This window comes from Paroedura picta, chromosome 3, assembly GCF_049243985.1.
Source record: "Paroedura picta isolate Pp20150507F chromosome 3, Ppicta_v3.0, whole genome shotgun sequence".
NCBI classification, from domain to species: Eukaryota; Metazoa; Chordata; class Lepidosauria; order Squamata; family Gekkonidae; genus Paroedura; species Paroedura picta.
The window spans coordinates 7,101,497-7,122,278 of NC_135371.1; the positions used below are offsets into that span (position 1 = coordinate 7,101,497).

Sequence of the window (20,782 nt, forward strand, 5' to 3'; positions counted from 1 at the left end):
AGTAGTTCAGCAGTGGAATAGGCTGCCTAAGGAGGTGGTGAGCTCCCCCTCACTGGCAGTCTTCAAGCAAAGGGTGGATGCACACTTATAGATGTCAGCTCAGAACAGTCAGCCGCGTTGCTCTGAAGTAGCAGCACAACATCCATAGAGGGAGAAGGGTGCGCGCGCACAGGGAAGCTTCGACCCTGAATTGAACTGGGGGGGCCTGAGAGCGCCCCGGGACTCTCCCTTGGCCCAAGCCCTCGTGCATGAGGGGCATCCTCCCCTCCCCCCCCCCCCATTGCCTTCCCCTTTGTTTGCACGGCGGAGTGTCTTGCAATGCGGGGCGATGCGGAGGCCGCTCCCCCTGCTCTCCTCTCCCGCCGCTCCGGAGCCAGTCGGCCGCCTCCCCGGGCAACCAGCTTTGCGACGCCGGGAGGAGGGGACAGGGAAGCCGTCCGGCGAGGCGCAGCTTTGGGGACGCCTCCTGGAGCCCCAGCAAAGGAGCCGGCCGGGGGTCGCCTGCAGCCCCGGGCAAAGCGGGACGCGGAAGCCGCTGCAGCCGCCGCCATGCCTCGCCGCCCGGTAGGTGCTTCTCCCCACCCGCCCCGGGCCCTTCCCCGCCGGGCTCCTCGCTGGGATCTGTGGGCGGGCGCGGGGCGCGGGGTCCGGCGGGGGGGTGGCGGTGCAGTGAAGCCCCAAGGAAGCCACAGGGGCCTCGGCGGTGCCTCCGGGGTCTGCTCCGCTGCACAGGGAGCTTCCCCGGACTGGCTGCCAGGAGAGGCCTGGGAGGACTGCGGCCGTCCCTGCTCCTCAGTCACAGTTGCTGCCCGCCCAAGCCCATCAGAGGCGCCCTGCTCAGTCAGACCAGTAGTCTGGACCCTGCAACTCAGTTCCTCCTCATCTGAACAAGTGTGGGTTGGCTTTTCTGTCATCGAGGCACTACCACTCAGCTGCATTGGGTCCCCCCAAGATCTGGTATTAAGGGAGGAGGGGGAAAAAAATCTCTAAATCGCTTTTCTCCACCCCATGTGTAATTTTCAAAACCTGTCAGGTCCTCCCCCTTAGCCTTATTTCTCCAAAACGTAGAAGTCCCTAGACTTACCAGTGTCTTTTGGCTGCACCTAAATCTTAGAAAGCCTCTTCTGAGGGTGAGGGCTGTTTGTAGCTGGACTAGGCTGCCTCGGGTGGTGGTGGGGTCTCCTTCCTTGGAAGTTTCTAAGAGGAGATTGGAAGAGCACCTGCCTGGAGTGGGTGATTTTTCATTCCCTAAGAAAATGGGGGACTGGACGGCCCTTCCAGCTCTGTGTGATTCTGATTCTTCAGACAGCTCAAGACTAATTGACTGGTGTGGTGGTTTTGTGAAATGATATGAGGGTCCACATTGAAGAATTATTCTGTTCTCAGGCCCCCGTGACCTTTGAAGATGTGGCCGTGTATTTCACAGAGGGCGAGTGGGCCCTGCTGGATCCAGAGCAAAGAGCCCTCTATAAGGAGGTCATGCAGGAAAACTACAACTCCCTGGCCTCCCTGGGTAAGTTCCCCAGCCTACCTACTCCCTCAGCCTCTTGACTTCACTGAGCTTAGACAATCTCCTTTGCTTTTCCCGTCTTCTCATTAACAGGCGGTGGATGCTGACAGAGAAAAAAATTTACCCAGTCCCCCCTGGCCACTGGGGGGAGATTGGGTGAATGGATGGGGGTGAAGCTTGGGTGGGACAGGGACCTCAATTGGGCACAATGCTGGAAGGTCCACCCTCCAAAACAGCCATTTTCTCCAGGGGATCTGATCTCTGTAATCTGGAGATGAGTGGCAATTCCAGGGAACATCCAGGTCACATCTGTTGCAAGCTGAAGAGGTTTGCCCAGGCTGAAGTGATGCCAACAGAGTGATGTTTCCAAGCATTCTCTCGGTCCACCACTTCTGTCCACACAACAGTATCTGCAATTCTTTTATCTCTTTGACGGAAGGATGAAAATCTCTGGCTTCCCCAATGTGTCCCCTGGCAGGTGGCAGATAGACAAAAGTGGTCCTTACCCTCCCTCTGTTTTCTTCCCCGGCACAAATGCAGGATACCCAGTTGCAAAACCAGACTTGATCTGCCGCTTGGAAGGAGGGGAGGTGCTTTGGCTGCCTGATCCACCGGGGACTGCACTGAGGGAGATGCCTCCAGACTACAGCTCAGGTAAAGAGTCCAGTTGAGGCTTCTCTTACCAATGTTGGGGTGGCCCAACCCTACCCCCCACACCTGGGGTTGGAGGCTTAATCTAGTTCAAACCCAGTCTACCCATGAAGTCTCTTGTAGGCCAGGTTTAGTCTGTAGGCCAGGTTTAGTCTGATAATTAAGCCAGCCTTTTGATGAAGATAGCATCTTACACTTTCAAAATTTGATTTTAAGCTTGTGTACTTTGTCCCTAATACAGAGCCTAGCATTTTCCTGTCAGTGAGGTTCCCAGTCTCGAAGTAGGACCTGGAGATCTTCCATAATAAACATGCAGGAGAAGAGTGGCTTGCACATTTAGTATTCCAATGAAATAGATTTGTTGCACCTTAATGTCACTTGCTACAACCAACAATTTGCCCTGCCTTGTTGGTCTACATTACTGAAAAGACGGACTTCCTGTCCTCTAAATAAAAGAAGTTGGGTGTTGTCCTCATCAGATTCTCCCTTTCTGGCAGAAGGCAGGATCCTTTCTTAATCTTCCTCTTTATTCCAGCAGCTGGTGGCCAACTGAATGAGAAGCTTCACCCACCCAATAAAGGCAAGAAAAACTTATTGCGCAGAGGCCGGAAGAGTCTTTCCAGATATCAGAAAAGAGGAGAAGACTCTGGAGTCCCCCATAGACCAGAGAGACCTCCAGGAAAGGACACTCATAAGAGGGCTAAAACCTCTCCTCACAAGGAGAAAACTGGGGAGTTCAGTGAAATATCAGACCACAGGAGAAGTCACAGGAAAGGGAGACCAGAGGCAGGCATAGCACAAAGACAAGAGTCCTCCTCCAAAAATGGTAAGGGGGAAGAGCTCTTGGGCACAGGGGTGGGACATCAGATAGTGGGTGAACTGCTAGAGTAACAGAAACATTTGCGTCCTCAAACTGTGAATGAACCTCTGCAATAATTCCTGACCGTATTTGTGGGCAGTCCCCAAAGGGGAGAGAAACTGTATCGGTGCATGCCTTGAAACTTCTCTAATAGATTTATTCCTCGCCAAGCACTAGAAATGGTGGTAAAGCTGTGCCTGGACTCTCCCACCTCTGGTTACAGGTGGGGCCTCCCGGAATGGAATATTCGTCTCAGAAAAGAAGCTTCTCGCATGTAGAAAATTAGCATGCCAAAGCCTTCTCTGTGATCTATAGCTTGTTTCATGCATGGTTTTATTACTTAGGGGAGGGGGTAGATCCCATGAGGCCTCCCCCCATTTTCAATTGCTCGGGCACAGGTTGGTTGCCTCATCTGCAGTTCCTTGAGGCATTTCACTCACATGGGACTACCACAGAATATCATCCTGGTGTGGAAGTGGTCCAGCTGTTGAAGTGGATATGATGTAATGTCAGGCCGAACTTTTGTCCGCAAAACTTGTGTGACGTTGGCAGGCCTGCCAGTGCCCTCCACACAACTCAACTCAGCAATTTGTTAGCACAAAACTTTTAGAACTCAGTTGAACTTTGGGTGAGGGAAGGAGGGATAGCCTGGAGCAGCCTCTTTCAACCTTTTGGCCTTAGAAAAGCCCCTGAAAAAAAAGATTTAGGCTTCGAGGACCCCTGGAAGTGACCCCTGGCTGGGAATCCCTGGCCTAGAGTGTATGTTGTGGGTAGAGTGTTATAAAAGGATCTAGAAACGTTTAAGTTCAAATGATGGAGAGGCGAATGAGGTAAGTTGATTTGGGTCACCATTGGGGAGAAAGGTAGAGTATAAATGAAGTAAAGAATAAAGCCCAAGACTGAGAGAGAAGATAAAAGAAATATTAGCTAAACACTGGGAAGGAGAGAAGAAAGCAAGGAAAAGGAATAAGATATGGGGGCTGCTTGGGTGTGGGAAAGGGGAATAAAGAGAATGGAAGTGACAGGGGGAAGGGAAGTGACCCCAGGAAGTTCTTGGGGGTTCCCTGCTTGGGATATTCAAATTTCGTCCCTAGCTCCTAGCTTCTGAAGGTAAGAAATGTGACTATGTTCTTACTTACTTTTCTCTGCAATAGGTGCTGATCAGGTAAAAGAGAAGGAGAAAGCTCTGCAAGCAGAAAATGCACCACCGGTGACTCACAAAGAGGGAACTTCCCAGGCTCAGGAGGAAGAGAGACAATGTGTGACTCAGAGAGGGCCAGGGAAGAAAGCCAGTGCTTTCATGGGAAATCACGAGGATCTCTCTAGAGTGCAAGAGAGGAGTCCAATGAATGGGGCACGCAAACCTATAAATGACCTGGCAAGAAACACCACCCTTAAAAGCAGCAAGACAACCCATGTGGTGGCAAAACCACTGCAATGCTCAGAGTGTGGGGGAACGTTCCAGCACCGGGGTCTACTCATTATACACATGCGAATTCACATAGGGGTGAAACCGTATGCATGCACAGTCTGTGGGAAACGTTTCAGCTCTACCTCAAACCTTTTCAGGCATGAGGGGTTCCATACGGAAGAAAGACCCTACAAGTGTGCAGATTGTGGGAAAAGTTTCAAAGCTGCTCCAGGCCTCAAACGTCACAAAATGGTCCACACAGGAGAGAAACTGTATCCATGTCCCGAGTGTGGGAAAAGTTTCAATAACAACGCACACCTTGTCAGGCACAAGAAGACGCACACGGAAGTGAAACCGTTCAAATGCTCACAGTGTGGGAAGTGCTTCCGACTGAAAGAGCAGCTTGCTGTTCATGAGCGAATCCACACGGGAGACAAACCGTATCAATGCTCAGACTGTGGGAGGAGCTTCAATTGTCTGGCAAACTTAATCAGGCACAAGAAAATCCATGGAGAAGAGAAACCGCATAAGTGTTCAGACTGTGGGAAAAGCTTCAGAAACAAAACGGACCTCAGAGTGCACGGGAGAATTCATACTGGTGAGAAACCGTATCAGTGCCCAGAGTGTGGAAAAAGCTTTGGGAACACCTCGGCCTTTGTAAACCATAAGAGAACCCACCGAGAGGACAAGCCGTACGAGTGTCTAGTTTGTGGGAAACAATTCCGTTACAAGTCTACCCATATTCAGCATGAGCGGAGAATGCACCAGTTTCAGTGTGCCTTTTGTGGGGAGAGTTTCAGCCAAAGTTCAGCCCTTCAGCGTCATAAAACTGCACACACAGGAGAGAGCCTGTACACCTGTCCAGAATGTGATAAAGGATTTACAACCAAACGCACATTCATACAACATTTGAAAGTCCACCAAGAGAGGCTGTACAACTGCCAGCAATGTGGGAAACGGTTTAAAAGAAAAGGTAACCTTACTCAACATGAGAAAATCCACAAAGAAAAACTGTACGACTGTCTGGAATGTGGGAAAAGATTTATAACCAAGCATCCACTTATTCGACACGAGAGAACCCACACAGGGGAGAAGCCATACTCCTGCTCAGAGTGCAAGAGGAGCTTCAGTGAGAAATCAAGCCTCATTCAACACATGAGAGTCCACACAGGAGAGAAACCATACAAATGCTCCCTTTGTGGGAAGAGATTCAGGCAGAAATCGAATCTCTCTGAGCACGAGAAATTCCACCCTGGAAAGGAATCCCACGAGTGTCCAGAGTGTGGGAGAAGCTTCAGCAATCCTTTACGCTTGCGGAGACATCAGAAGATCCACTCGGGCGACACTCCGTATAAATGCCCGACGTGTGGGAAAAGCTTTGCTGAAAAGCGCACTCTGCAGCATCATCAACGGCGCCACATAGGAGAGAAGCCACACCAGTGTCAGGATTGTGGGAAACGGTTCCATTTCAGGTCAAATTTACAGGTACATGAAAGAAGACACACTAGAGAGAAGTCGTTTAAGTGTAAGGATTGTGGCAAAAGCTATATTTATAGTTCGAGCCTCATACGTCACCATAAAATCCACACTGCATAGTTAAATGCTGCAATGAGGGGGAAGGTTCCCAAAAGACTGGCCCTTTCCAACATGAGAGGTGTTTATAAATTGAATTTTGGGCTGGATTTGTGACTTAAACCAGCATGCTTGTTCAATATGAGAATAAATCTGCACTAATGTTTAGACTTCACAGAATCCCCAGCAGAGGAAGCAGTGAAGTTTTGTTTTGAGGCAGGGTTGCTGAATGGGTTGCGATCAGCTTGTTTTTCTCTTGAGCAGTTACTCTTTTCTTGAAATAATCATGCGGGTTTTTTTGAGTAACTGTTGCACACATTTACTTATATTAAACATGAAGAACAATTCTTGTACAGCTGACAGGTTCTGCCTGAGATAACCTTTGTTCACCTCACACTTCTTTTTGTAACGGTAACAGTAACCTCAGACACACAAGGACGGAGGAGCAGAGGCCCTCACTGACCAACTGAGAACCTGTTAGGTAAGGCGAACGGACAAAACATAGCATTTCGAATTCTCCCAACATGAATTCTCCCAATTCCTCCCTGCAATAGGAAGAGTGCTTATATAAAAGGATGTAAAAAAAATCCAAGAAGAGGCTCTACAGAGGAGAAGCCTTTTCATTGTGTAACCTGTGGGACAAAATCTGTGACGAAAGCAAAGGGGCTGCACATGGGGAAGACACTGACGGGAGAGACTAAAACACATAGTAATGAAGTTATTGTCATGACCCTGGAGTGCAGTTCCAAATATCCCTCAAGATAGGTACACAGGAGTCCTAAGTGCTGGCAAAATCTAAGGCAGTCTTTATTAAGGAGAAGGCAGCATCAGCAGCAGAATCAGCAACAGATAAACAATGTAAAAGGATGCTAAAGGAGATCAGGCTATTGCAACCTTTGGGCCTCATCCCCCCCCCCCTTAAGCAGGGACATGACATAAGGCATTGTTGCTACAGAGAGCCTCTGAAGGTCAGAGCTAAGGAAAGCTGGATGCAGAGTGAGGGGAGAGGCACCTCTAAGGAGTATTAAAATAAAAAAAAATCCTTTGGGGAAAAAAAAAGCTGAAAGACAGTTTTTACTGTAAGTTCCTAAGTGATTATGGTTGAAGAGTCTGCTGAAGTTGAGCTGTCCATAACTCTGTTTTCCCCCCACCACAGGGCTGATGTTCTTTTATTAATTACTATGGGCCCACCCTGGCTTGTGCCCATCACAGTATTATTTTATAAGGTCTCTGTTGCTTCACATACTCTGCGGTCTAACCCCCTGGAGTATAATATATAATATCATTGGGATATTTAAAGTTTGCTTATCGTATTTTTTGTATTGTTAGGAGACACTGGCATATAGTGGCCAAATTACTGGGATTCAAAAAATTCCCTCTGACAGGCTTTAGAAGATCTCGTGCTTTTTTTTTCCAGAGATCAAGAAACACTCTAAAACTTCCTCAAGGGAATCATAGGTGTGGCAGTTGTCTTGTGTGTCATCAAATGCTAGGAGTGCAACATTTCAAGGCTCCTAATGGATTTCAGGTTTTGTAAATTATTTTGTCAATTGTAATTCTAGGAATACAATATGGGATTAAATGGTTTCCTCTAAGAGGGAATTTTGACTCGATCCCTTAAGACAGTGGTTCTCATCCTAGGGGTCGGGACCCCTTTGGGACTCTTTCACAGGGGTCATGGTAGGGCAAGCAGCTTGGCCGTGCAGGGAGGGGGCACTGCCACTGTTGCCGCTCCTCCGGAAGGCTCCCGCCAATTTATATACAATTTATAAATAATTTATATACAATTTATAAACAATTTATATACAATCATAAACAATGGATCTTCACACCATTGGTCAGTATCACTTTAATTTCTGTGAAAGAACACTTGCATACTTTTATGGTTGGCAGTCACCACAACATGAGGAACTGTATTAAAGTGTCACAGCATTAGGAAGGTTTAGAACCACTGCCTTAAGACTAGAATACTGGAGCATAAATCTCATATTCGAAATCATGCTAAAGTGGCCCCTCTGATCAATCGCTTCCTTGAAACACAACATACTGAACAAGATTTTCAGTTTTTTGCCTTACTACAGATAGTACCTAGGGACTTTCAGAATATAGACATACAACACAAACTTTTACAAAGCGAAGGTTTCTACATATATCATTTAGGGACCCAAACTCCTGGAGGTTTGAATGCCACATTAGATTACTCAGTGTTTTTATAAGATATATATATGAGCCTTTGGGGAGGGCGGTATAGAAATACAATAAATAAAATAGAATAAAAAGATATGCTATTTCTTCTTTACATTTTTGTTGTTAATTGCATGGTTAACTTAAATAGTATATCTAACTATGATCAGTACTGGCAATTTGGGTAGACAAAAAGTCACTTCATAGACAATGTTGTATTAGTAAACCAGGTTCCCCACAAGAGATTTCATACCACAGCATTGTATCTTATTCTGGAATTGCATTACTTTTGGGGTAAGTCTCTCTTGATACAATTTATATTGTTTTACTCTTGACTGAAAGTGTGATGCACAAAATGTCTTCTCAATGAAATTCTGGTTTGTAGCTTTTGAAAGGTTACTTCTAAATGTAATTCCGGAATGTAATTTTATCCTTTTGATTTTGTGTGTATTTGACATAATGTACATGTTATAAATTTAATACCGATATTGGCTGCTGAGGAAGTCCATCGAAAAACCACCTTGCCAGTGCGGTTTTCAGACATTGTTTTGACTAAACAATTATATTTATTGGAGCTTATTTAGGTGCCTCAACTCAAATGTTTTGTTTCTGTCCTGCCACAGAGAGGTCATCTGTTTGTTAAACACCAGGTGGTCGGAGTCTCTTGGTATTACAATTGATCACCAGATGAAAGAGATTAGTTCACCTTTGGAATTCCCAAAGCCCCTCTCAAATTCCCAGGTATTTCTCAACCCAGAGCTGGGAACCGTACGAAGTTCCCCCACTGATACGGAGAGCAAATGTGAGGAGAGTTTGAATCCCCACTCTGCCATAGATGGTTGTTTAGCTGACCCAGGGGCCATCCAACAATCTCAGGTTAGCCTACCTCACAGGGTTGTGGTGCAGACAAAATGGAGGAGGGAAGAAAACGGTAAGCCACGGGTGGTGGGGTTATAAATGAAGCAAGCAAACCTTCAGAGGGGGAGCCGCGTTGCTCTGAGGCAGCAGCACAACATCCATAGAGGGAGAAGGGTGCGCACGCACAGGGAAGCTTCGACCCAGAATTGAACTGGGGGGGGGTGTCTGAAAGGTGTCCCGGGACACGCCCTTGGTCCAAGCCCTCGTTCAGGAGGAGCATCCTACCTCTATCCCAGGGGTAGTCAAACTGCATCCCTCCAGATGTCCATGGACTACAATTCCCATGAGCCCCTGCCAGCTGGCAGGGGCTCATGGGAATTGTAGTCCATGGACATCTGGAGGGATGCAGTTTGATTACCCCTGCTCTATCCTGTCCTAACTGCCGTGTTGGTCTGAAGCAGCAGCACAAAGCGGGAGTCCAAAGGGACCATTCAAACATGGACAGTTTAATTCAGGGGTAGTCAAACTGCGGCCCTCCAGATGTCCATGGACTACAATTCCCAGGAGCCCCTGCCAGCAAATGCTGGCAGGGCTCCTGGGAATTGTAGTCCACGGACATCTGGAGGGCCGCAGTTTGACTACCCCTGGGGGAGCTTCCGTGTGCATCCAGGTCTCTGAAGAAGCGCGCGCGCAGATGACAATTTCGACCCAGAATGTAAGGCGCTGCTGGACTCGCCCTTGGCCCAAGCCTTCGTGCATGAGGGGCATCCTCCCCCCCCCACACACACACCATTGCCTTCCCCTTTGTTTGCACGGCGGAGTGTCTTGCAATGCGGGGCGATGCAGAGGCCGCTCCCCCTCCTCTCCTCTCCCGCCGCTCCGGAGCCAGTCGGCCGCCTCCCCGGGCAACCAGCTTTGCGACGCCGGGAGGAGGGGACAGGAAAGCCGTCCGGCGAGGCGCGGCTTTGGGGACGCCTCCTGGAGCCCCAGCAAAGGAGCCGGCCGGGGGTCGCCTGCAGCCCCGGGCAAAGCGCGACGCGGAAGCCGCCGCAGCCGCCGCCATGCCTCGCCGCCCGGTAGGTGCTCCGCCCCGGGTCCCCCTAAGCTCGTTCAATCGCACCGTGCCTCGCTGGGATTGATGCCCGGGCGAGGGTCCGGCCCTGCAGCGCTCTCTCTCTCTGTGTGTGTTTCTCAAGGCGGGCTGAAGGGTCAGTGAAGCCCTAAAGCAAACGACAGGGCTTCTCTCTCCCTGAGGTTGCCTCTTTGCGCCGGGTTTCAGAGGTTTGCTGCTTCTGAATATGGAGGTTCCCTTTATTGGCCGAACCAACTGAGAGTCCAGAGGCACCTTGGAGACCAACAAAATTTTCTTCCAGGGACGAGCTTTTGTGTGCACGCCCGCTTCCTCAGGTACACTGTCGTGGGATGGAAGGAATCGACCCCTCATGGCTGGGGAAGACATTTGGCAGCGATCCTTCTTCACCAGCCAGGCCTCCTGTCTCGCCTGAGACCCTCCGAAGCACCCAGTTGGGTCAGAGCAGTGGTCGTCTGCCTGCAGCGGGGTTTTGTGATTTATTTATTATTTATTTATCATACTTCTATACCGCCCTCCCCGGAGGCTCAGGGCCTGGAAGGGTTTCCGGGGGGGGGGGGGAGCTAATTTTTAATATATATTTTAAATTAGTTCAACATTCATGGAGTGTGGTCATGTTGACCCCCCCACCATCCCAAAATGGCCAATAATGGGCCTGGAGGGGGTGGGGAGTGGCTCCAGGTGGGCCTCTACACAGCTCTGCTTCTCAACCATATTCTGCACAATCACACCATCTTTCTTTCTTTCTTTCTTTCTTTCTTTCTTTCTTTCTTTCTTTCTTTCTTTCTTTTCTTTTCTTTTCTTTTCTTTTCTTTTCTTTTCCATTTTTATACCGCCCTTCCCTACGGCTCTGGGCGGTTTACATAAAACATATAGTCCATTTACATAGAACAATATCAATATAACAATAACCAGATACCAGTATGACAATAATAACATCTCAGCTAGAACAGCATCTCACCAAACCACTTTGACAAGCCCTCGGTAGATTTGACCTCTCAGTCTGGGGCGGGGGGCTTCTCAGATCCTGAAGAATGTTGGGGTTTCTTGATGGTAAAAAAGTTGAGAAAGTCTGGCCTACGGAGTTTAGTTACTCATAAATAAGCGGTTGCTTTTGTCTTCCACTACTATCAACTTTATTAGGTCCCCCCAAATTCTGGCATTATGGAAGAAGGAGAAGCAGCTCCCTCCGTCCCCTTTCTCCACCCCATGCCTTCCCTTTAGGCTTCTTTTTTTCTGAACATAAACGTTCCAAGACGTTCCAGTGTCCTTTTTCTGCAGGCCAGGTATTTACAGGAAAGGAGGTTCTACTTAAATATTTAAAAACCCTTTTCTGAAGGTGTGGGCTGTTCCTAGGTGGACTAGGCTGCCTCAGAGGGTGGTGGCATATCCTTCCTTGGAAGTTTTTAAGAGGCTATTAGATGGGCACCTGTCAGGAGTGGATGATTTTTAATTCCCTAAGAGGGCGGGGGACTGGACTGGATGGCCCCTTGTGGTCTCTTCCAGCTCTGTGTGATTCTTCAGACAGCTCAAGTCTAACCATCTGGCATGGTGGTTTTGTGAGATGATGCCTTGAAGAATCATTCTCTCATGTTCTCTTTTCCAGGCCCCTGTGACCTTTGAAGATGTGGCCGTGCATTTCACAGAGGGCGAGTGGGCCCTGCTGGATCCAGAGCAAAGAGCCCTCTACAAGGAGGTCATGCAGGAAAACTACAGCGCCCTGGCCTCCCTGGGTAAGAGTCCCGGCCTACCTACTTCCTGGGCCTGTGGATTCCACTGAGTTTAGACAATCTCCTTCTCCCACCCCCCACCCCCAAAAAAATCCCCAAACTAACAGGTGGTGGTTGCTGACATGGGTAAACTTCCACATACTGATTTGCCTTATATAGAATCTAAGGTTGCCAACCCCCAATGAAGAAGCTAGAGACCTCTCGCTATTACAAAAGATCTCCACGTGAAAGAGATCAGTTCACCATGGGGAAATATCTACTTTAGAAGGTGGCATCTCTACCTACCTGAAGGCCCTCTCTTCCCCAAACCCTGCCCTCTTCAGACTCCACCCCCAAAATCTGAAGGTACAGAGCCATACACCCCCATCCTCGAAAACAGCCATTTCCTCCGGGGAAAATGATATCGGTAATCTGGGGCTGGGTGGCAATTCCAGAGAACATTCAGGTCACACTTGCAGGCAACTTGCAGGCTGAAGATGTTTGCGGAGATTAAAATCCAACACATTGATGTTTGCAAGCATTGTCTTGGTCCACCTCTTCTCTGCAAACAGCAGGATCTGCAAGTCTTTGACAGACGAATGAAAATCTCTGGCTTCACCAGCTGTTTCCCCTAGCAGGTGGCAGATAGACAAAAGTGTTCCTGACCCTTCCTCTGTTTCCTTCCCAACCACAAACGCAGGATACCCACTCAGAAAACCAGACCTGATCCTCTGCCTGGAAGGAGGGGAGATGCTTTGGCTGGCTGACCCACCAAAGATCACAGAAAGGCGGGTGGCTTCATGCTACAGCTCAGGTAAGGAGTGCAGCTGAGGTTTCCCTTGCCAATGTTGGGGTGGCCCAATCCTGCCCCCCCCTCACATCTAGCTGTATTCAATGAACACATAGCTGTTTAATCTAGGGCAGGCTTTCTCAACCGGGGTTTTCTGAAATTCTGGGGTTTCTTGATGGGTTTCCAAAATGCTGCATGGGAGTTAATTATTTTTTAATATAAAAAAAATGTGTCAAACATTTTTTGGGTGATATGACCATATATGGTCATGTCGACCTCCCCTCCCCTTCCCAAATGGCCAGTGATGGGGCTGGAGGGGGTGGGAAGGGGAGGGGCCCCGGGTGGGTGTGTACACAGCTGTGTATGCAAACCATATTCTGCACAATTGTGCCACTTCTGGAGTTTCTCGATGCCTGAAGAACGTTTCAGGGTTTCTCAATGATAAAAAGGTTGACAAAGGCTGATCTAGGGAGAGCCAGATTCAAGCCCTACCTAACTATGAAGTTTCCCAATTGGCTGTTGGCAAGGTTTACTCCAATCGTTAGGCCATCTTTTTGATGAAGAGAGCATCGTACACTATCAAAACTTGATGTTAAAGTTCATAGAATCATAGAGTTGGAAGGGGCCATACAGGCCATCTAGCCCAACCCCTTGCTCAACGCCGGATCACCCCAAAGCATCCTAAAGCATCCAAGATAAGTGTGTATCCAACCTTTGTTTGAAGACTGCTAGTTTATGTCTTCTGTTTTAAATACAAATCCTGCCATTTTTCTGTCAGTTGAGTTCCCAGCTTCCTTGTGGAGCCTAGAGATCTCCCATAATAACCAGTCTCCAGATGATAGAAATCAGGTTCCCCGGAGAAAATGGCTGCATAGGAAGGTGGACTCTATGGCATTGAACAATACTGAAGTCCCTTCCCTTCTCAAACCCCATCCTCCCCAGAGTCCACCCCCAAAATGTCCAGTTATCTTACAGCCCGGGGGGGACGACAACCCTACCTATTAAGCACACAGAAGAAGAGCTGGTTTTATGGGGAAGTTTCTAGTGCTCATGAATTTGACCCACAGTTTTTTTAAAATGTCCCATACCACCTTTGTGGCTACTTGGGCAATATGTACAGATCCAGTGCCTTCAGACACAGATTCTTAAATCTGAGATTACCTACCAAACAGGTGGGTTTCATTGACCTTGCATAAGCTGCAAATTGATTCAAATAGAGATACCGTCACAGGCCCATTTAGCATTGCAGTGAACTAGAGAGTCTACAACTTGATGTCACTTGCTACCACCAGTGGTTTGTTCAGCCTTGTTAGCCTGTGTTAGTGAAAAGATCGCCTTTCAGTTTTCTAAATAAACTAGTAATTAAGCCCATTGTACCCAAAATACAATGGGCTCTAGAAAGCGGGGGTAGAGGGGGGGGGAAAGGCGAGGGCAGCGTTGTGAAAGAAGAGGTACCTGAAAGCGGAGGCATTGTCGAGGGCGGTCGGCAGCAGCAGCGGCGGGACGTTCTTTTTTCGGCGGCGGGGCAGTAAGTAGTGGAAGAGGGAGGCCGTTGCTTCGGGCGGCGGCCCCCAGGCGGTCTGGCGGCGTGTGCAGCGGCGGCTCGAATGTTCCTAATGGCATGTTGGGCTGCGGCTCTGTAGGGCAGTGGTCCCCAACCTTTATTAGGCTGGGGACCGGCAGGGCTTCGGGCCGTGCCCGCGGGCCGCACCCGCGGATCGTGCCGCGCCCGCGAGCCGCACCCACGGATCGGGCCGCACCCGCGAGCCGCACCCACGGATCGGGCCACGCCCGCGAGCCGCGCCCGGCCGCGCCCGCTGACCGCACCCGCTGATCGGGCCGCGCCCGGCCGCCGCGCCCGGCCGCACCCGCGAGCCGCGCCCGCGGATCGAGCCGAGCGGGCGCGGCCTGCACGGGCGCGGCCCGGCCCTGATTCCCTCTCGGGCAGCATCGGCGGCGGCCATCTTCTTGTTGGGCGGGGCAGCGGCGGCCATTTTCTTTGTTGTGCGGGGCAGGGAGTCTCCGGCAGCGGCGCTCCGCGCTGCTGGCGGGGGCTCCCTTGAGGGGAGGCAGGCGGCTCCAGGGCGGCATCTTCTCTTGTTGTGCCGGGCAGGGAGTCCCCGGCAGCCGCGCTCCGCGCGACTGCCAAGGGCTCCTTAGAGCGGAGGCAGGCAGCTCCAGAGCGACGTCTTCTGAGCGGCGGCCATCTTCTTGTGGTGCCGTGGGCTCCCTGAGGCGACGGGCTGACGGCTATCTCCTTGTTGTTGCGGGGGCTCCCTCAGGAAGCGGCCTGACGCGGCGAGAGGCGCTTCGCGCCTCTCGCCGCATCAGGCCGGGAGCAACTGCGAGCCGCGCTGCGCGCGGCTCGCAATTGCTGGGGCTGGGAATCAGAGGGAGCAATCGGCAGGTGCTTTGCGCCTGCCGATTGCTCCCTCTGATTGTCTGTCATGAGGAAGGGTCCAATCCGGACCCTTCCTCATCCCGGACGCATCCCGCCCCAGAACCCCTTACTGTTTTATTTAGTCCGTGGCGCCCGCGGCGCCACGGGCGGTGTACAGATGAAGTTGGCTGCTGCCCTCAGCATATTCTCCCTTTCTGGCAGAAAGCACAGTCCTTTCCATGTGTAGAAAACTAGCATGCCAAAGCCTTCGCTAGATTGACCCTGGAGGTCCCAACTCTATGATTCTATGACTTGGGGGAAAGGAAAGGTTAAATAAAGGAAAGGTTAGTTGATAAGTGGGAAGTTTTAGAATGCGACTAAAGATGCTGTACTGTGTGTGAGGTAAGTGGGAACGAGAGAAGAAAGCAAGGGAAGGGAAGAGGATATGGGGGTTGCTTGGGGGGGAGAGGAAAGAAAGGGGGGAGGGAATACAGGGAGATGGGAAGTTCCCTCTTATGATTGGTAAATTGAGTCCATAGCCCTACCTTTCCGAAGGGAAGAAAAGAAGTCTGACTGTGTTTATCTCCAACAGGTGCTGAGGAGCTGAAAGGAATGGAGAAATCTCTTCAAGCAGAAAGAGAAGAGAGACAACGTGTGACTTGGGAAGGGCCGGGGAGCGACCCACAGAAGCATTCTGAGAAGGAAGCCAATCCTTTCGTGGGAAGCCACAAGGACCTCTCCAGAGCTAAAGTGCAAGAGAGGACTCAGACAGATGGTTCACGCAAGCCTCCCAAAGGTCATGCAAGAAGCTCCAGCCTTAACACCAGCAAGAGAAACCAGGCAGCAGCAAAACCCTTCCAGTGCTCAGAGTGTGAAAGAAGCTTCCAACATCGTGGTCCACTTGTTATACACATGCGAATGCACACAGGAGTGAAGCCGTATGCATGCTCAGTCTGTGGGAAAAGTTTCAGCTCCACATCAAGCCTTTTTGCGCACGAGAGGTTGCATATGGAAGACAGGCCCTATAAATGTTCCGATTGTGGGAAGAGTTTCAAAGCTCCTCGAGGCCTCAAACTTCACAAAAAGGTCCATGCTGAAGAGAAACCGTACCCATGTCCAGAGTGTGGGAAAAGGTTTGGTATCAAAGAGCGTCTTGTTAGACACATGAAGACGCACACTCAAGTGAAGCCCTTCGAATGCTCACAGTGTGGGAAGTGCTTCAGAGATAAGGCACACCTGATGGTTCATGAGATGATCCACACAGAAGAGAAACCATATAAATGTTCAGACTGTGGGAGGAGCTTCAACTGCCTGGCAAACTTCAACAGGCACAAGAAAGTCCATGGAGGAGAGAAACCGCATAAGTGTTCAGAGTGTGGGAAAAGCTTCAGAAGTAATTCAAACCTTACAGTGCACAAGAGAATTCACACTGGTGAGAAACCATATCAGTGCCCAGAGTGCGGGAAAAGCTTTGGTCGAGCTTCAGCCTTAGCAGACCATAAGAGAACCCACAGAGGAGACAAACCCTACGAGTGCCTAGAATGTGGGAAACGTTTCCGTCATAAGATATCCCATACACTACATGAGCAGAGAATGCATCAGTATCGGTGCTCCGATTGTGGGGAAAGTTTCAGCCAAAGTTCAGCCCTTCAATATCATAAAATTATTGAGCACACAGGAGAGAACCCATACAAGTGCCTAGAATGTGGGAAAGGGTTTACAACAAAGCGCAGACTTACTCAACACAAGAAAATCCACAAGGAGAAGCTATACAACTGTGTGGAATGTGGGAAAGGATTCATGACAAAACATAAACTCATTCAACATGAGAAAATCCACACAGGAGAGAAAACATTCTTTTGCTTGGACTGTGAGGAGAGCTTCAGTGATAAATCACACCTCGCTCAGCATATGAGAGTCCACAGAGGAGAAACCGTACAATTGCTCCCGCTGTGGGAAGAGATTCAGGCAGAAATCACATCTCTCTGAGCATGAGGTTCTGGACAGGTTCTGGACAGAGGACTGACTATCTCCAATGTGAGAGATCTCACACACAGCAAAAACCTTTTCATTGGGAAGAATGGAACTTCTTTCCCGTGGGAAGCAGTTAGCAAAGGAAGCAATTTGGCTGCAGGTGCGAAAAGCCAGAGGATAAGGGAAACACTAAATGAAATGACTGAAAGGGAATCTTTTCTGTAAGGTCATAGGTCATTATGGGTTGAATACAGGTTGAGCCTTCCACAACTCTAGCTTCCTCACAAACACACACACAACAGGGCTGATATTCTCTTCCTAATTCCTGCGGGCCCGCCATGACTTGCTTTGCTCTATGCTCATTGCATTGTTATTGAATAGCAGGGCTGGCCAAACAGCCCTGTCTGATGTCCATGGACTACAGTTCCGATGAGCCCCTGCCAGCACATGCTCATGGGAATTGTAGTCCATGGAACTTTGGAGAGCCATAGATTGGCCACCCCTGTTTAATAGGGTCTGTGTTACTCCACGTACTCCATGGGATAATCCCCCAGACAGAATGTTCTGTTTCCAGGTGTTGGTTTGAAGGAGCCGAACATAGTTTGAGTCTAGGCGCACTGTTATAAGCCAACTTTTATTTTGGGTATAAAATACAGAGAATAAGACTTGGTTGGTCTTAATGGTGGGACTTGACTCAAATGTTGTTCTTAAATATATTTCATTTGACAAAAAAAGACACCAAAATGTTCTGTCAAATAAATTAACTGGAACACCTGGTTTTAACATATATATAGCATTCGGATATTAATATTACATGCTTTGCGTATATACTATTACATGTATATAAAGAAGCTTACTTACAGATGTTAACAATTAATTGGGGAACTAGTAGAGCACAAAACTGTGAACTTGGAAGAAAGGGATTTCTACGACTTGAAGAGAAAATGTAGCAGAATCAAGAACAAGACTTGCAAGATTTAGAATAGCAGCAAGAAACTAGATGATACGGATTTGGAGAATGGTTGAAAAAGAGGGTTGAATTGGTTGGAGTGTCCAAATTTATTATTTAATTAGAATTGGTAGCATTTGTAACTATTGGGAAATCTTCTTTAGGCCTTTTGCATGACTTGAATAAAAATGAAATGATAATTTATAGATTTGAGGAAGGGAGAAATAAGAAAGTATACGGGAAATGTGATTTTAAAGCATCCTAAATCTTAATATAGTGTAATACATATTAATAATTTATAACAGATAAGATTGGGAATCCTTTTATTTATCCTCTTTTCTTCTTTGTCTCTTTCCCCCTTTTGCTATTGATGGTATTTTAAATTTCTAATAAAATGTTTATTCAGAAAATACTGATTCTGATCATCTTCAAACTTATCTACCATGTTTCCCATGTTTTTCATGGATATAGATCTATCTACTACTCTACGAGGTCTTACAGCACCATTACTTGATCTCAAGAGATTCTCTGCACATTCACAATGCATAGCATGACCAGTGAGTTGTACAATTGTATTTTTCCTGGGGTGTGATGCTGTCGGGCAGCAGGTTTCCCATTTCCACGCAGCATGGGAGTGTGGTGCTTCCATGCACCTCCCGTCCTTCCTGTGATTGATTGCGATGCTTTGGGAAAGGTGGCAGGAAAGCCAGGGTGCCACCTGCATGGGCAGGAATTTTTGGGTTGTCACAATCCAGCCCCCATTTTAATGCCATTTTTCCCTGCCCCAGTTCTGGGTGGAAGCTTTTGTGCGCATCCAGGTCTCTGAAGAAGCGTGCATGCACACGACAACTTCGACCCAAAACTGAGTAGAATAGGCTGCCTAAGGAGGTGGTGAGCTCCCCCTCACTGGCAGTCTTCAAGCAAAGGTTGGATGCACACTTTTCTTGGATGCTTTAGGATGCTTTGGGCTGATCCTGGGGGTTGGACTAGATGGCCTGTATGGCCCCTTCCAACTCTATGATTCTATGATTCTATGAAAGTGCCGTCGGAGTCAAACTTGTCCAAGGGGTAGTCAAACTGCGGCCCTCCAGATGTCCATGGACTACAATTCCCATGAGCCCCTGCCAGCGTTCGAGAGAGAAACCATACTCTTACTCAGAGTGTGAGAAGAGCTTCAAGAAGAACTCAAGCCTCACTCAACATCTCAGTGACCATACAGGAGAGAAGCCATACAAACGTTCCCTCTGCGAGAAGAGATTCAGACTGAAATCTATTCTCTCTGAGCACGAGAAATTCCACCTAGGAAGGGAATCCCATGAGTGTTCAGAGTGTGGGAGAAGCTTCAGCAATCCTTTTCGCTTGTGCAGGCATCAGAAGATACATGCGGGTGACTCTTCTTATAAATGCCTAGAGTGCGGGAAAAGCTTTGCCAAGAAGCGCTCTCAGCAGTTGCACCAAAGAATCCACATGGGAGAGAAGCCATACCAGTGCCTGGACTGTGGCAGACTGTTCTATCTCAGGGTATCCTTGCGGGAACATGAAAAAACACACACTGGTAGGTAAAGGTAAAGGTATCCCCTGTGCAAGCACCGAGTCATGTCTGACCCTTGGGGTGACGCCCTCTAGCGTTTTCTTGGCAGACTCAATACGGGGTGGTTTGCCAGTGCCTTCCCCAGTCATTACCGTTTCCCCCCCCCAGCAAGCTGGGTACTCATTTTACCGACCTCGGAAGGATGGAAGGCTGAGTCAACCTTGAGCCGGCTGCTGGGATTGAACTCCCAACCTCATGGGCAGACAGATTCAGACAGCATATCGCTGCCTTACCACTCTGCGCCACAAGAGGCGCCACAAGAGACACACTGGAGAGAAGCCATTTAAATGCATGGAATGCGGCAGAAGCTATAGGCATAGTTCGAGCCTCATATATCACCATAAAATCCACATGAAAGAGAAACCATGTAAACGATGAGATGAGGGGTTATGTTCTCCAATGTGAGAGGTTCTGCATTCAGGAAAAGCCTTTTCAACACGTACTCTGTGGGGAGAAGTCTACGAAGAGAGCAACTGTGGCTGCACGTGGAGAAATCGAGAGGATATGGAAAGCACTGAATTAAAAGGCTGAAAGAGAATGGTTGCTGTTAGGTCATAAATAATTATGGGTTGAATAGTCTGCTGCTGCAGGTTGAGCTTTCCACAACTCTAGTCCTGTCCTTCACCTCAAAAAGACCGACACTCTTCCTTATTCCTGTAGGGCCAGCCCAGTTTCCTTTGCCATGAGTTCATTGCAGTGTTATTTTATAGGGTCTCAGCAAGAAACAAAAGAAATAGGACTTGGAGAATGTTTGAAAAAGGGGGTGGAATTCATGGAAATTTCCAAATTTATTGGTTTAATTAGAATTTGTAACTACTGGCTATGATTGGACAGAACTGCCAGATATGCATAGAAGTCCCTAATTCACCACCAATCATTTTTGTTTTCTATTTTCATTAGATGGCCTAACCTTACTGGAGTATAGCACCATCTCTTCTGGAGAAAATGCCCACTTTAGTAGGTGGGCTCTACCACATTCCGCCCCATTGATGTCCCTTCTGTCTCTAAATGCTGCCCTCCTCAGGGCAGGTATCAAATCTCCAGGCATTCCCCAACCCCCCCCCCCCCCAGCAAATGGAGTAACAGTGTTTGAATCCCCTCTCTGTCATAGAACGTGGCTAGCTGACAGCAAACTCACTCCAGCTAGCCTACCTTACAGCGTTGTTGTGTGGATAAACCAGGGGGGGGAAGAAAACCGTCAGCCGCTTTGGCTCCCCACGGAGGAGAAAGAAAAAAAAAACGGTGGTGGGCTTA

The 20,782-nt window shown here is 48.7% G+C and overlaps 2 protein-coding genes across 2 annotated transcripts; both read left to right on the forward strand.

Moving 5' to 3' along the window:
* Positions 1-3: 3 nt before the first annotated feature.
* Positions 4-8,859, forward strand: LOC143834222 (uncharacterized). Its single transcript, XM_077330852.1, has 5 exons — positions 4-564; positions 1,387-1,513; positions 2,051-2,164; positions 2,700-2,987; positions 4,175-8,859. Exons 1-5 carry the CDS (start codon positions 319-321, stop codon positions 6,025-6,027), a joined length of 2,628 nt encoding a protein of 875 aa, XP_077186967.1. The 5' UTR covers positions 4-318; the 3' UTR covers positions 6,028-8,859.
* A 975-nt stretch (positions 8,860-9,834) lies between these two features.
* Positions 9,835-18,410, forward strand: LOC143834274 (uncharacterized). The gene is made up of 4 exons (XM_077330949.1): positions 9,835-10,121; positions 11,742-11,868; positions 12,545-12,658; positions 15,607-18,410. The coding sequence occupies exons 1-4, from the start codon at positions 9,876-9,878 to the stop codon at positions 17,001-17,003; spliced, it is 1,884 nt and encodes a 627-aa protein (XP_077187064.1). The 5' UTR covers positions 9,835-9,875; the 3' UTR covers positions 17,004-18,410.
* The last annotated feature ends 2,372 nt before the right edge of the window (positions 18,411-20,782 follow it).